The 13,680-nt window shown below is 35.7% G+C and overlaps 1 protein-coding gene across 1 annotated transcript; it reads right to left on the reverse strand.

Moving 5' to 3' along the window:
- Positions 1-4,973: 4,973 nt before the first annotated feature.
- On the reverse strand, positions 4,974-7,516 carry LOC113774427 (B3 domain-containing protein REM20-like). Its single transcript, XM_027318965.1, has 4 exons — positions 7,430-7,516; positions 5,819-6,326; positions 5,547-5,719; positions 4,974-5,234 (listed from the first exon to the last, which is right to left on the reverse strand). The coding sequence occupies exons 1-4, from the start codon at positions 7,514-7,516 to the stop codon at positions 4,974-4,976; spliced, it is 1,029 nt and encodes a 342-aa protein (XP_027174766.1).
- Positions 7,517-13,680: the final 6,164 nt, after the last annotated feature.

Below are 13,680 nucleotides of genomic sequence, written 5' to 3' on the forward strand. Positions count from 1 at the left end.
TGTACTTTATATAAATATATTACTTTTATTGATATATGCTTATAATTGACCAATGGTTCTGTTTGGATTAATTGTTTTTGGAAGTGTTTTTCAAAAGCTTTATTGTAACTGTGTATATGAAAAACTTTTACTGTAATTGTTTTTTGGATTGTTTTTAGAAGTATTTTTAGGAATTTTTAAATATATTTTAGGGTATTTTTATAATTTACAACTTTTTTGGGGTATTTTTTTTTAAAAAATTTACACCACTCTCCACCATCACCCCTTCCCTCCTCCTGCCCACTCTCTTTCTCTCCTCCTCCCCTCTCTTTCCTCCTCCTCCTCCCTCTTTCCTCTCCCTTCTCCCCCCTCCCCTCTTTCCCCCAACCCCAAACTCTTCTCCCACTCGCGAATGGTGGTTGCGACTCTAACCATCACTCTAGTCGCGACCTTTTTGGTAGTTACCAGAAAGGTCGCGAGTAGAAGCCATGAGTCATGGCTTTTTGCCACGACTCTCTGGTTGCGACCGAGAAGGTTGCGGTTAGTGGATGGAGAGAGAGAGAGAGAGAGAGACGTGGACGGTAAGGTGGTGGGAGTGATGGGTAGTGGTGTATTTTTTTTTATACATTTGGAGTTGTTTTTGATATATTGTATGAATGTGGTGTTTTTGGAGTTGTTTTTGTTTGTGTATTATTGTAACATTGTATATTAAAAACTTGTTTTTAAAAAATTGAGGAATCTAAACTTAGTTTTGGATTTAATACAAACATATTTATACAATTTAAAGGCATTATAGTTGGCCTACAACTTGTGTGATAAATACTAGCACAAAATTAGACTAAACTCGAAAGTAGTGAAACTCAAACATTAATTTTTTTTAAGAATTCCAAAACTCAAAAGTAATGAAACTTAAACATTTTTTTTTTTGAATTCCAAATACATAATCGAGTCATTTTTCTACTTCATACCGTAATAAGCCATCTATAGAAGTACTACAGTAATTTTTTTTTCTTTTGGTGAAACGCTTCTCAAAACTAACCAGCCAATTGAAGCCTTTGATACTAATAACAGTTCCAGATCCATCTAACTGAGAAAGAAAGCGATTGTAAATGTAGGAAACAATACCTAATTGGTAGTAATTGGAAAAAAAATAAATTGATCCCTACTAATACTTGCAAACCCCATCAAAAGGCTACAATCCTCTCTAGTGGATTCTGATATGTGCCACACATTCTCCTCTGACAAGACTGAAAGAAAGCCACACAAACATATAGACAGTAGAGGAATGCGTTTGGTTTGAAGTTGGAATTGCTATAAGCCAAGAACAGCATTTAATGCAAAATATTTGCCAACTCAAAATGTTTTTTCTTCATTGGATCCCACAAGCCAGCTAAACATAGATGCATGGCTCCAATAATGCATGTGGCACTGATCTAGACACCCTTTATAAGTAGGGTATACTCTGTTAATTAAGGGCGTTAAATGGTCAAGATCATCCTCAAGTTCAAGTGAAATGATTATCACGATAAACAGCTGTAAAATGGACGCTTTTATCTGGATAAGCTTAGCTGAAAAATGAATTAAGCTATATGATATTTGAATTGAGCTCGCTTTATTCTGAGCTTGTTGGGACTTCACCCGCTAACTAATCATGTTAAAGATAAATAATACTTGGCATTTGTAAAAGTTTTACAGTGATTCGACCAAGATTGATAACTTCATATACGCAAAATTCAAGTTACTCAATCAATTTCAAATGATTAAAAAGCTAATTTGAATTCATCTTGAACAAAGAAGATAAACTTCAGTGTAATTTTGAACTAAAATTTGATTCGATCAAACTTGTTTACATCCAATTTTTATCTTTCAACCAAGCACGCCTTTTTAGTAGGATTGACGCCAAAAAATTCAAGGGCCTTGAGAGGTCAGTTCATCCTTAAGATTGATAGGTCATTGGGACCATAACAAGATGTGAAAAGGACATTATTGTCTTTTCCCTAGACAGCCCATGATAAGTAGGGTACACCCAATGTCTTTTAGGGTATCGAATGGTCAAGTTTGTCCTTCAGACTGAAATTTTATAAAGACCATGGCCAGATTTGAAAAGGACAACTCTGTCCTTTCGGTAAATAGCCCTTTCTAAGTAGGGTATACTATCCTAATGAAGGGCGGTGAGTAGTCTAATTCATCCTAAAAGATGAATAGTTTGATAAAGACTATTAGTAACCAACTACTCTTCACCAGAAAAAGGCTCTCTTTGAGTGCAGGTCAAATGATCGAATCTCTTGACTTGCGTTCATCTTCAAAATTTTCTGGAAATTTCACCAACGGGTGCAAAGGCATCTGTTTGGTCCGGTATTGGTTCAGTTCCTTTCGAGTTCTCCCTTGACCAATTTGGGCCCACCCCCTCCTCCTTAATATAGAGTTGGAATAGGAGTAGAATAAGAAAGCTATCGTGTCGACAGAAAAAAAAGAAGATAAAGACCATTAGTAATTGTGAAAAGGACATTATTGTCTCTTCACTAAGCTGCCTTCAAACAAGGATTAGGGGACCCCTAATCGAACATTTAGCGGCCTAAACATGGTGACTGATTCCAACACTCTGGCCAGTGCCTGCTCCAATAATTGTGAGTCTATTTAATGCTAAGTGTAATAATCATGTGGACTGTCATAATTGAGTCAACATCAGATATTGATACAGTAATGTGCAAAACTATCCAGATCAATTGAATCGGAATGATCATCATAGAAAATGACCATTTGCAGCCAATTTTAAGCGATTCTTTTGTTGGTCTTTACCTTTTCTGTGAAAAGCATTGTTCAGGGAGTTTATAGGAATTAGAAGGGAAGGGAATTAACTGAAGTCACACACTTTTCTGGCCAAGAAAGTTGTGTTTTATGGTAATAAGTTCCTAGGATTTGGAACCAATAATTGTGACGTGGTTCCCTTAAATTCGGCTGTTCGTACTTGGACCACTATCTACAATTGTTGGACTTGTGGTCACTTTGGTCTCCAGACCAAATTCTTCTTGGCAACTAAAACTGTAACATAATTCATAGAACTTGTCTTGAAGCGGTAATGTAATAAGTTTGAAGACCAATTGTCTGGTATAAACTTAAATCCAATCACTTGGGAATTGGGATGGTGTAAATTTTTTACTTTATTTACATTGTAACTTTAATTTGGCTTGAGAATCTGACAGAATATTTGGAATTCAAGAGTCAAAAGAGTCGAACTCTAATTTTGAATCCAAAAGAAACAAGCCAACCTAACAGTTTTGGTTCTTGAATTCTATTTCTTTAACCTTTGTCTGGAACAAGGGGAAAAAATTTGGGCTCTTTCGCAATGGAAGATGATACTTTGGTCTGGTTCTAGTCCGTTGGGAATGAATTGGATCTTGGATCTTGCTAAGGCCTACAATGTGCCTACAACCAAAACAGTTTGATAAAAGTTTACAATGCAACGCTTCTGCATTGCAGCTGATTTAGACGCTTTTTGGGGGCAAGAGTTGAGTTGTTAAACTGCTAGGCGAAAGCACAAATAATTCATTTTGCAGGATATGATTATTATTGAAATTAGCTGCAAATGTTGAATGCAATTTGGACCCTTTCTGTTGTTTAATTATTTGATGTTGTGCTTCATGTAAAGATGCAAGTATCTTACTGTATATAAAGCTGGAGGGAGGGAGGGGTTGATATAATCCTACTAGAATTGCTCTTGCTATAAATCCTCAAGTAAAGATTTTGATGAGACATATTCCTTGGATATTTTCTCATTTCTCTAGTCATGTTGGAGGCCAGATAAGCTAGAGTCCAATGGAATTGTAGGAATAAATCCACATTCCTACACTAAAGTCTACTCTTTCTTTTTTAGTTGATTTGTTGGTAGACCTAGAGATTATCTTCAAGATCAAATGGATTGATGCAATTGAGGTTGGAATCACGTCACCTAGTAGACCTAGAGAATTAATGGATGCAATTTATTTGTAAAGTTTGACAAGATTGGTTATGCATATCTGCTTATCCCATCGAATTGATGCAAATGATTGCATCTTGGATAAGTTAGTCACACTTTGAACTGTAGCTTGAAACATGAGATGAAAGAGGCCAATTATGCTCGAGTGGAGAATATAAAGCTAGAAATTAGATAGAGAAGAAGATGATCACCTGAGTATATGAAAAAGAATTTCTGAGTTACTCAAGGGAATAAGCCAATCTTTTCCTTCTTTCCAACGTCTCCAAATCTTTTCCAATTAGTTGAGGCCTTGCCACAATGAATCTTTATTGACATTACACAAAAAAAAGAAGAGAGAAACAAGGGCTTAGAGGAATATCTCAAAAACATCTTGTTAATTCCTTTTTGATGCTACTGTCAATACATGATTAAGCAAAAAAATTTTGATGGCAACTATCCAAATACAAAAATGGATAAAGATGAAAAGCAGCAAAATATGTCTAAAGTTTAAATCACCAGTCTACCCACTGATTGAGAAACAGAATGGTTAGTAAAACAAGAAGAGTGTATATATAGGAAAAGAAAAACCCTGCATGCTTCACGAGAGCTGCTTCACTTAAATTTACTGAGGACTGTATACTTTTACCTAAGATATTTGTTGATCCACACTAAGTTTTATGTGTGGAAATGCATATAATTAGTGCATGAAATTAATGATAATAAATACCCTAATAGGGAAAGCATGTTCCTTGGATGAAGAAAAATCACATATAATCTTTCAAAACACAAAAGAAAACCAGACCAGACGAAGTTGATGAACAAAACAAATTACCATCCAAAGTCCAAAACCTGAACTTTGCAGTCTTGACAATAGATAAAGCATCCAAGGTTACCAAAAAATCCACAATAAACAAACAACAAGGTCACAGTTAATTAACCATAATGAAAACCAAACAAGTTTAACTGAATTCTGCAAATAAACAAGATAAAGATGATCGAGTATCTTGATCCACCATTTCAGGAGCTATTTCTTATGAATTTATGCAAGATCTTCTGGGCGGACAAATGTCACATTTATGCGAAGCCCTCCACCCTCTCTTTTCACAAACTCACAAACGCAAATGTCTTCTTCTCCAACCAGGTTCAGTCTGCAGAGGGATCGCCAGCCACCACAGTACCATACACGACCATCCGACCACCGGCGAAGTCTCGCACGCCACTCCCTCTCCTTGGGGTCATGGAGGACAATCTCTGGTGGGAATTCAAGATTGTGGTCTTTAACAACATCAACTGGAACATACTGCATTCATCCAACAATGCTGTAAAGTTTTTACAAGTAACTAATATTCTAACACAGGTGATCTTAATCAATCAAGAGAAATGACTTTTTTTTTCCCCTCAAAGCCAAATATGTAGCCATAGACATTTCTTGTATGTTAAGGTGGACTTGATTATTAGAAGTTGAAATATAATTGTGCGCAATAAATTCTCAAGTCTGTCGAAAATCAAGGATATCAAGTAAATATATGTGAACATATTTAAATCTGTAATGCGTATATATGAGAACCAAAAAACAAAAAAATGTTCAGAGCTGCAGACAAATTTAACTTACCAATTCATCTTGCCTCTTTGTCCTTACTTTTGTGACAAAATAAGGATTTTTTGGCTGGGGAATTTTTCCTGACTTGAAAAGATTAAAACCATAAGCATCTATTCGTTTTGCCTTCCACAAATTGCATTTGCTAGCTTCAGTTCCAGATTTGTGGCTGACTAGATCAGGTGGTCCTGTTAATCCGATTAGTTAAAAAAAAAGCCCAGGATTTTAGTAAATAATATCTAATGAAAAACCAAATAACTAGTAAAGAAAAACTAAAAAGAACATGCCATTGATGCTTTTCTTAATCTTTTTCAAACCCTTGCAAGAAGCCTTTGGTTTTGCAGCTCTTTGGTTAGACTTGGCTTTCTGTTGGACTCGCATTTCTTCTTCTTCTTCTTCCTCTTCCTCTGCATTGTATTCTTCGTTATGATCAGTTTCATCAACAGTATTATAATTGTTTTGCAAGTTTTCATTTTCACCCTTTTCATCTTCTTCTTTTTCATTTTCCTCCTCTTCCTTGACTTTAAACATACGACCTCCAACTCCTTTCTTATCACATGCAGTATGCCCCAGAAGTTTTACATTAAAAACACAATTGCCATCAAAATGAAAAACTAAGAAATCTCCAAGTTCCACAGAATTATCTTTAACAAATTTTGCCCAGCCCTCAAGAAAAAAACTTGCATTCTCAATTCTTGCAAGCTCCACTGGCCATATATTTCCATAGCGATCCCTTAAGGATGCCTTGTCAGGTAGGCTTCCTTGCATCATCTTTGTAAATGCAATAGGAATTTTCTGCCAAGAGACATAAAATCAGAAATTTTTTATGACATTAAAGTATCTAAAGCCAAGGGAATGGAGGGATGCAATTTTAGTAATGAAAGCCAAATCATTACATATTTTTTGAGGTTTTGGGCTCAATTTTGCTCTTATGATTAATCATTACAAAGCACCTACATTATATATATGATATATCCAATAGGCAATTAGGCATCATGCGCAAAACAAGCTTTTTTTTTTTGTAGGTAGCGAAAAATCAACTTATATATTTGTTAAAATATTTACAATACCGATTCCTTTCCCGATCAGACCTTCCCAAAAATACAAGAACGAAACTATTTAGGTAAAATAAATAAAAATTCTAAAAGAGAAAATAAATTTATGTTTACAAAAACAACAACCAGATTGATCATTTGCAAAAAAATCCTGAAGTAGTAAGGCCCAATTTACGGCCAGGGTTTCTTTGCTATGTAAGCTTCTAACATGACTGCTTTAATTGATAAAATTATCTAAGAAGCGAAGTTTCATGACAAGATCACTTTTTTTCTAATCTTACTTTTACAGAAAAATGTAGATCTGTAAGTGTTTATTAGGCAAGAATGTTATAATGCCTTTTCTTCTGTGCAAAATGTTACTCTATTGATGCTTTGGTTATCGTTTGTCATCTGTACTTGTACATTATTCATAATTATTTACTAGATTAAATTCATGACCAAAAAATCAATTTGCATTACTTGATGGTTGTGACACATCAAAATTCAGAATTTAATCTAGATTGCCCACAAAGTTTTCACGTGCATCACATGTTCACTAATACAAATTTTAGTAGAAATATTAGATATAGAAATTACATACCAAAAAATGTTTGTGTTCCTACATTTCTCTTACAGATCATGCCTAAATCTATCATTTCATTCTATTATATAGAATGAAAACCAAATTTTCTGTCTTTCAATTTACACTGCTTTCCACCCCCTTTCTTCCTCCCTCTTCACAAACACCTTATAAAGAAGGAAATCAGAATTATATTCAACCAACCTCATAAAATCTTAGATATATACTCCAAAAAGTATATAATAGGAACAAAATCTTGCAGGGAAACAACAAGAAGAACTTACCAATCTCTCTGTGCTGGTATTCGGGATGAAAACCTTGAAGAAGGCAGGAATTCTATTTGAATCATCTTTTCTTTTCCCTTTTACCATCTTCAATCCCTATTCCAAGTGAGAAAAAGATTCAGCAGAAAAATGACCAAAATCCAAAAGATCAAATGCTTAAAAAGTTGAATTTCTTATGGCTCAGTTCACACAAAACATTCTAGAGATACATATAGTAGTCAAAGAGAGAGTGCATGTATCTATCTGTATAATAACTTGGCTAGATCTGATATTTAATAAGTTGGTAAAACAGGTTAAATTAATCTTTCACTTTCTATGTATGGTCACGAGAGTTTTGGTATGTAGGCTCTTTATTTTATCAGTTTAGGTATGAAATCCACCTAGGATTTGACGAATAAAGTGGCCCTAATTTGTACCTTTTCTGGAAAAATTTTGGGATTCAGTGAAAAATGGTCCAACAAAATGAGTAACTGACACTTTCGGATTAATCTTCTATACCTGTGCAGATGAGGTGCAATTCGTTGATGAACAACTCGGGCCGAGATCTGTAACATAGCACGAAAATGAAGCGAGGCTATCCCCCGATGGAACTCTAATGCCTAAGTATGTAAAAGAGGCAGGAAGCCGAGATACCTAAGAAGGCTAGGAATAATAATGGTTACCTCCTCAGTGAGAAAGAATGGAGGGTATTTATACTAGTAGAGGACAGTAAGGATTATGGAAAACCGGGTCCATAGGCTGACATCATGGCTAAGAGTAGTTTGGCGATGTCAGTCGTAGACCTGCCACAGCAATGTATCAGGCGGCGCAAGTCACATTAGCCAAATCAATAGGATACTCTGACTCGAGGTCCATCTCTTAATCATGCAATCGGGGGGCTAGTTAACTTTAGGAGAATCACTTGGTGATGTTTGGCTGTGGGGGACTTTAGCTGCAGCAAAGGGTACTTAATCACTACATAGACGTGTCACCATAAATTTGAGGAAACTCATCACATATCCTTTCTTTCACTGTTGGTGCATTGTTCATGCGTTTTTTCCCCTGATTCAAGATTTCCTTTTTCAACTAATCATTGTACTCACCTCTTTGGTTTATTTAAATTCTGTTCAAAGATTTGTAGTTATGCAACCTTTTCTTCCTTTTTCTTGATGTCTTTAATTTATGTTTGAGGTTATCTAGACTCTTTTTCACATTTGCATAATCTTCCAAGCATTCATTTAAAAAAAATGTTCCTTTTCCCCCTCTAGTTTCCAGACTCATTTGTCAAGGAAATTTTTTAATGTTAAATTATATACCATAAGAAAATTTCTCAAGGAAATATTACTTGTTGAGTTTCCTATTTTATATATGTGCAAGTAAGGAATTCCATGAGAAGTTGAGGTCGGCAAACTCTCGAAATCCCTGCAAAATGAGAGAGAGGAAACGGGGCTTTCTCCCCATTTTACCTCTGATGCCTAAATTAGCTAGGAGTGTGGTAAACAATAAATGAGGAGTTTCAGATGGAATTCTACTGTTACCTCTATTTCTTGTTCATATGAAACTATTTATAACAATCAAGGAAAAGGGAGCCTCAAACTTTGAATTGCTTTTATAAAATAGAGTGTGGCTATAGGTCAACCATAGGTCCTGTACATTAACAGGATAGGTCCATTAAAGCCTATTTTTATGTCAGAAGTCACATCAATCATTCCTTGTCATCCCCATGCATGTCTCGTGAGACCTTCCGAATTTTAAGAATATGTCCTCGTATAGTGTAAAGATCTCGAGAAGGCATGGGATCTGAGGAGCCACACTCGGATCCCTCAACTGGGCCCCTAGCTCGGAAGGTCTTCTTAGACGATCTACTAGCACATAATCATGCCCATCATTATGGAAATAGGTGTTGACGGGACATTCATCAGAGTCGATGAGTCAAGTCAATTATAGCAGGGCACGAATTACGAGTCAATTTTGAATTTCAAAATCTCAAGAAAATTCAATGAACAGACTTTTTGTTTGTAGCCTCCTATAAATAGGGGACTTAGTCTCCTTTTTGTCTTCTCCTTTCTTCTCACATATGTTTGGTTGACTTTTTGTTCTCGTAGTGATTCAATTTCTGCATGGCTTTCTTGTCAACTTTGGTAATATTTCTTAGAGTTACGTGTGGATATTCCTTTCTTTCGAAGTAAATCCAAGTAAGTAATTGAACATGGCATGAGGGGTACACCGCCGCCCACAAGCCTCAAGAATAGAAACAAGTTTGAGAGAGGATCCCAATGAACAAGTCGAATCAAGTGTCCCCTAAGGGGACATCGACGATATCGAGAGCTCTTAAGAAGGTACTTCAACCCATCCTACTAACCGCCCTATAATACACGAATTTTTTGAATCTCCTGATGTACCCAGGTTTCTAGAGAATCTGGCTAAATTTGACATCAAATTAGTATTTGAGTTTGAGAGTTTTGTGTCATGAAAGAACGTGCAAGACATACTGGACCACTATTCTTGGCCTCTGAATATGAGAGCCAAAGTCCTGAAGTAAGAAGAAAGGGCCTACTGGCCTTCTCGAGGTTACGTGGTGATCTACCATGAACAAGTGAAGGTGGGATTGTGATTTCACTTGACAAGTTTCCTCCGGATTAGTCTCTTTTATTAGGGGGTTTGATTCACCCAACTAGTGCTGAACGCAATCTGTACGCTTGTCGGCTTTGAGATGTGTAAACATCTTAAAGTGGAGGTCTCGGTAGATCTATTTAGGAGATTTTAAACGATCAAATGCAAAGGATAAGACAACGGGAGGTTCTATTTTGGGGCCCATTCCCGATTGAAGATGCAAATAAGGTTTCTTATGGTGGACGCCCCTTCCTTTATAAAGTATTAGAAACATAGGTTCTTCTTCATTCCCTCTAAGTTTTTTTTGAAGGGCCTTTGGTGGAGGTTGATAGGCGCAGATACTGACCCAGACCCCAGGAACGTAGAAGAGAACCCTTCAAAAAATTAAACAAATCCAATTTGATTATATTTGGTTACCTTTTTTTGAGACTGTGTTTGCCGACGGTGGTATTAGTTGTGTCTACATCAATCTGAAGAGCAAACCCTATTATAGCAAGAGGTTTAAAAAAAATTGTAAATCCTGTTCCTTCAATTTTTTCGAGCATCAAGTTCGCTAACTGATGTATTGATAAGTGACTAATTTACGTAATAATTGTATGACATTTTATATTATTTTTAGTCACTTTGGTTATATTATTGGAAGAATATGAATCATTTTGGCTATAATTGGTGAAAAATGCTTTTAAGTGATTAAATGAGGTTTTTATCACTTTTTACTTGGATTTTGTGTATTTTGACAGTTTTGACACATTTTCGTATTTCGGCTATAACTTGAGCTACAATGATCAGATTAAGATGATTCTTGAACCAATTTGAAGATAAGATATAGATCTACAACTTTGGTGAAGACATCTAAATCCAGTTTGAAGGTTTTCCAGGTCAAAATGCCGAATTACAATAGCAAATTTCTACTGGTCGAAACTGGAACAGGGCAATGAGCAGGTAAGGGTATTTCAGTCATTTCTCAGCCTACACAGATCCAAATGAGGTGATTCTTGATGCATTGGAAAGCTAACTCAAAGGGCTACAAGTTTTATGTTTTGGTCAAGAGCTAAATCAGCTTTTATCATCAAGAAAAGATCGGTTGAAGTTGGACAAAAAACAGAGCAAGTGATCCACACTCGGATCCACTATTCATCCGAACCCTCGGTTGTTTCTGGGTTAGTGGATCCGTGCTCGGATCCATACGGATCCGAGGTACTGTAGCAGCTCGGATCACAGGTCAGAAAAGGCTGCTCTGTACGCGTAAAACTCAATTTCACCTCCACCAACTCACATTGGATGCTATACATGTGAGAAACATTCCCAGCTGTAAAAGGGAGATGTAATCCTCATTTCTTGACCACCTTTCATCATTAAATAGCCAAATGCATTGCAAAAATAGAGATGGGGGGAGTTCATAGCAAGAAAAATAGAGAGTGAGCTACGGGAGAAAGCTTGAAGCTGCAGAAATGTAGCTCTTTCATCTCCCTAGTGTTAGTTTAGCTTAGTATAGAGTAGTGTAGCTTTTCCATTCTTGTTTATTATCTAGATTAGGATGAAGATGGAGGATGAAGAAGGCAAGGAAGAAAGCTCATGTGACAAGGGTTGTATTCCTTCCAAACTCTTTATCTTTTGTATTTGATTCCAAATTTAGTTAATATACAAGTTCTGGAAAAGCTACACTACTCTATACTAAGCTAAACTAACACTAGGGAGATGAAAGAGCTACATTTCTGCAGCTTCAAGCTTTCTCCCGTAGCTCACTCTCTATTTTTCTTGCTATGAACTCCCCCCATCTCTATTTTTGCAATGCATTTGGCTATTTAATGATGAAAGGTGGTCAAGAAATGAGGATTACATCTCCCTTTTACAGCTGGGAATGTTTCTCACATGTATAGCATCCAATGTGAGTTGGTGGAGGTGAAATTGAGTTTTACGCGTACAGAGCAGCCTTTTCTGACCTGTGATCCGAGCTGCTACAGTACCTCGGATCCGTATGGATCCGAGCACGGATCCACTAACCCAGAAACAACCGAGGGTTCGGATGAATAGTGGATCCGAGTGTGGATCACTTGCTCTGTTTTTGGTCCAACTTCAACCGATCTTTTCTTGATGATAAAAGCTGATTTAGCTCTTGACCAAAACATAAAACTTGTAGCCCTTTGAGTTAGCTTTCCAATGCATCAAGAATCACCTCATTTGGATCTGTGTAGGCTGAGAAATGACTGAAATACCCTTACCTGCTCATTGCCCTGTTCCAGTTTCGACCAGTAGAAATTTGCTATTGTAATTCGGCATTTTGACCTGGAAAACCTTCAAACTGGATTTAGATGTCTTCACCAAAGTTGTAGATCTATATCTTATCTTCAAATTGGTTCAAGAATCATCTTAATCTGATCATTGTAGCTCAAGTTATAGCCGAAATACGAAAATGTGTCAAAACTGTCAAAATACACAAAATCCAAGTAAAAAGTGATAAAAACCTCATTTAATCACTTAAAAGCATTTTTCACCAATTATAGCCAAAATGATTCATATTCTTCCAATAATATAACCAAAGTGACTAAAAATAATATAAAATGTCATACAATTATTACGTAAATTAGTCACTTATCAAACTCCCCCACACTTAAATCATTGCTTGTCCTCAAGCAATTCACACATAATCAAATGCAGTGATTCAAGAGGTGAAACAATATATGCACTTTGTCCAATTTAATTCCTCAAGACTTGGAAAATAATTATTATATAATTATTCAATTTACACTAAATACTCATAATATCAAGTAAAGGAAAGATAATTATACCCTAAATTCAACAAGTTAAACTTAATCTCTTACCCTAACCTAATTTCACAAATAAGCAACCCACATAGTCGATTTATAGCCTTCCTCCTCCTATAATCATCCTTTTCTCAAAATTTTACATCTAAGAGGGATTTATTCATACTAATTTTACTTAATTAGTGAGAATGCCTTTTTACGCGAAAATCGACACTTTTAGGTGAAGATTCCCGGTTACTCAACATTTCACTTATTCAAGTTGCATGCATACTCTTAATTCAAGTACCTTTTTACGCGAAAATCGACATTTGTAGATGCCAACCCCCGGTTACTCGGTACAAAAATCATTGGAGTAGAATAATTTTTTCTTTCTTTTCTTCTCTTTTTTTATTTTTTTTTATTTTTTATTAACCCTCTTAGAAAATATATAAGACTAATCAAAGGAGGAGTATAACCTTTTATCAACTATGTCAATCACTTACTTGCAAAATTAAGTAAAGAGAAGAAATCTCATTAAACATGTAAAATTATAGGCATAATTTTCCTCACTTTACCAAATATACTTTCTAAAATGTAAAAATTCTAATTGCATAATACTATTTCCAAGTTAAATGAGGACTAAACCTTCCAACATACATATAAAGTTTCAACAATTGGAAGAATATAAACATTTAAAGTTGGAACAAATTAGCCCTTTTTGAATGAAAATGCAAAAATTTGAAGAACTTTTGGGCCATAGTGACATATTGGACAAGATGTTAGACAAATTTTGACGGAGTTTCCCCGTATAAATGGAAGAAAACTCCCTGCCAACAAACCCAATTTCAGGCAAATTATCCACATGGCAAATAATTCAAACATAACTCCAATATTTCTAAGCATTTATATCCACAA

This window comes from Coffea eugenioides, chromosome 6 (assembly GCF_003713205.1).
Source record: "Coffea eugenioides isolate CCC68of chromosome 6, Ceug_1.0, whole genome shotgun sequence".
Taxonomy (NCBI): domain Eukaryota; kingdom Viridiplantae; phylum Streptophyta; class Magnoliopsida; order Gentianales; family Rubiaceae; genus Coffea; species Coffea eugenioides.

Bases quoted from the DNA above. Each gene is read 5' to 3' on its own strand.
- LOC113774427 (XM_027318965.1), bottom strand. From the start codon at position 7,516: ATGGTAAAAGGGAAAAGAAAAGATGATTCAAATAGAATTCCTGCCTTC. The intron at 6,327-7,429 runs GTAAGTTCTTCT...GTCTCTTGGCAG, and splicing joins ATACCAGCACAGAGAGATTG to AAAATTCCTATTGCATTTAC. The intron at 5,720-5,818 runs GCATGTTCTTTT...TCGGATTAACAG, and splicing joins GATTAAGAAAAGCATCAATG to GACCACCTGATCTAGTCAGC.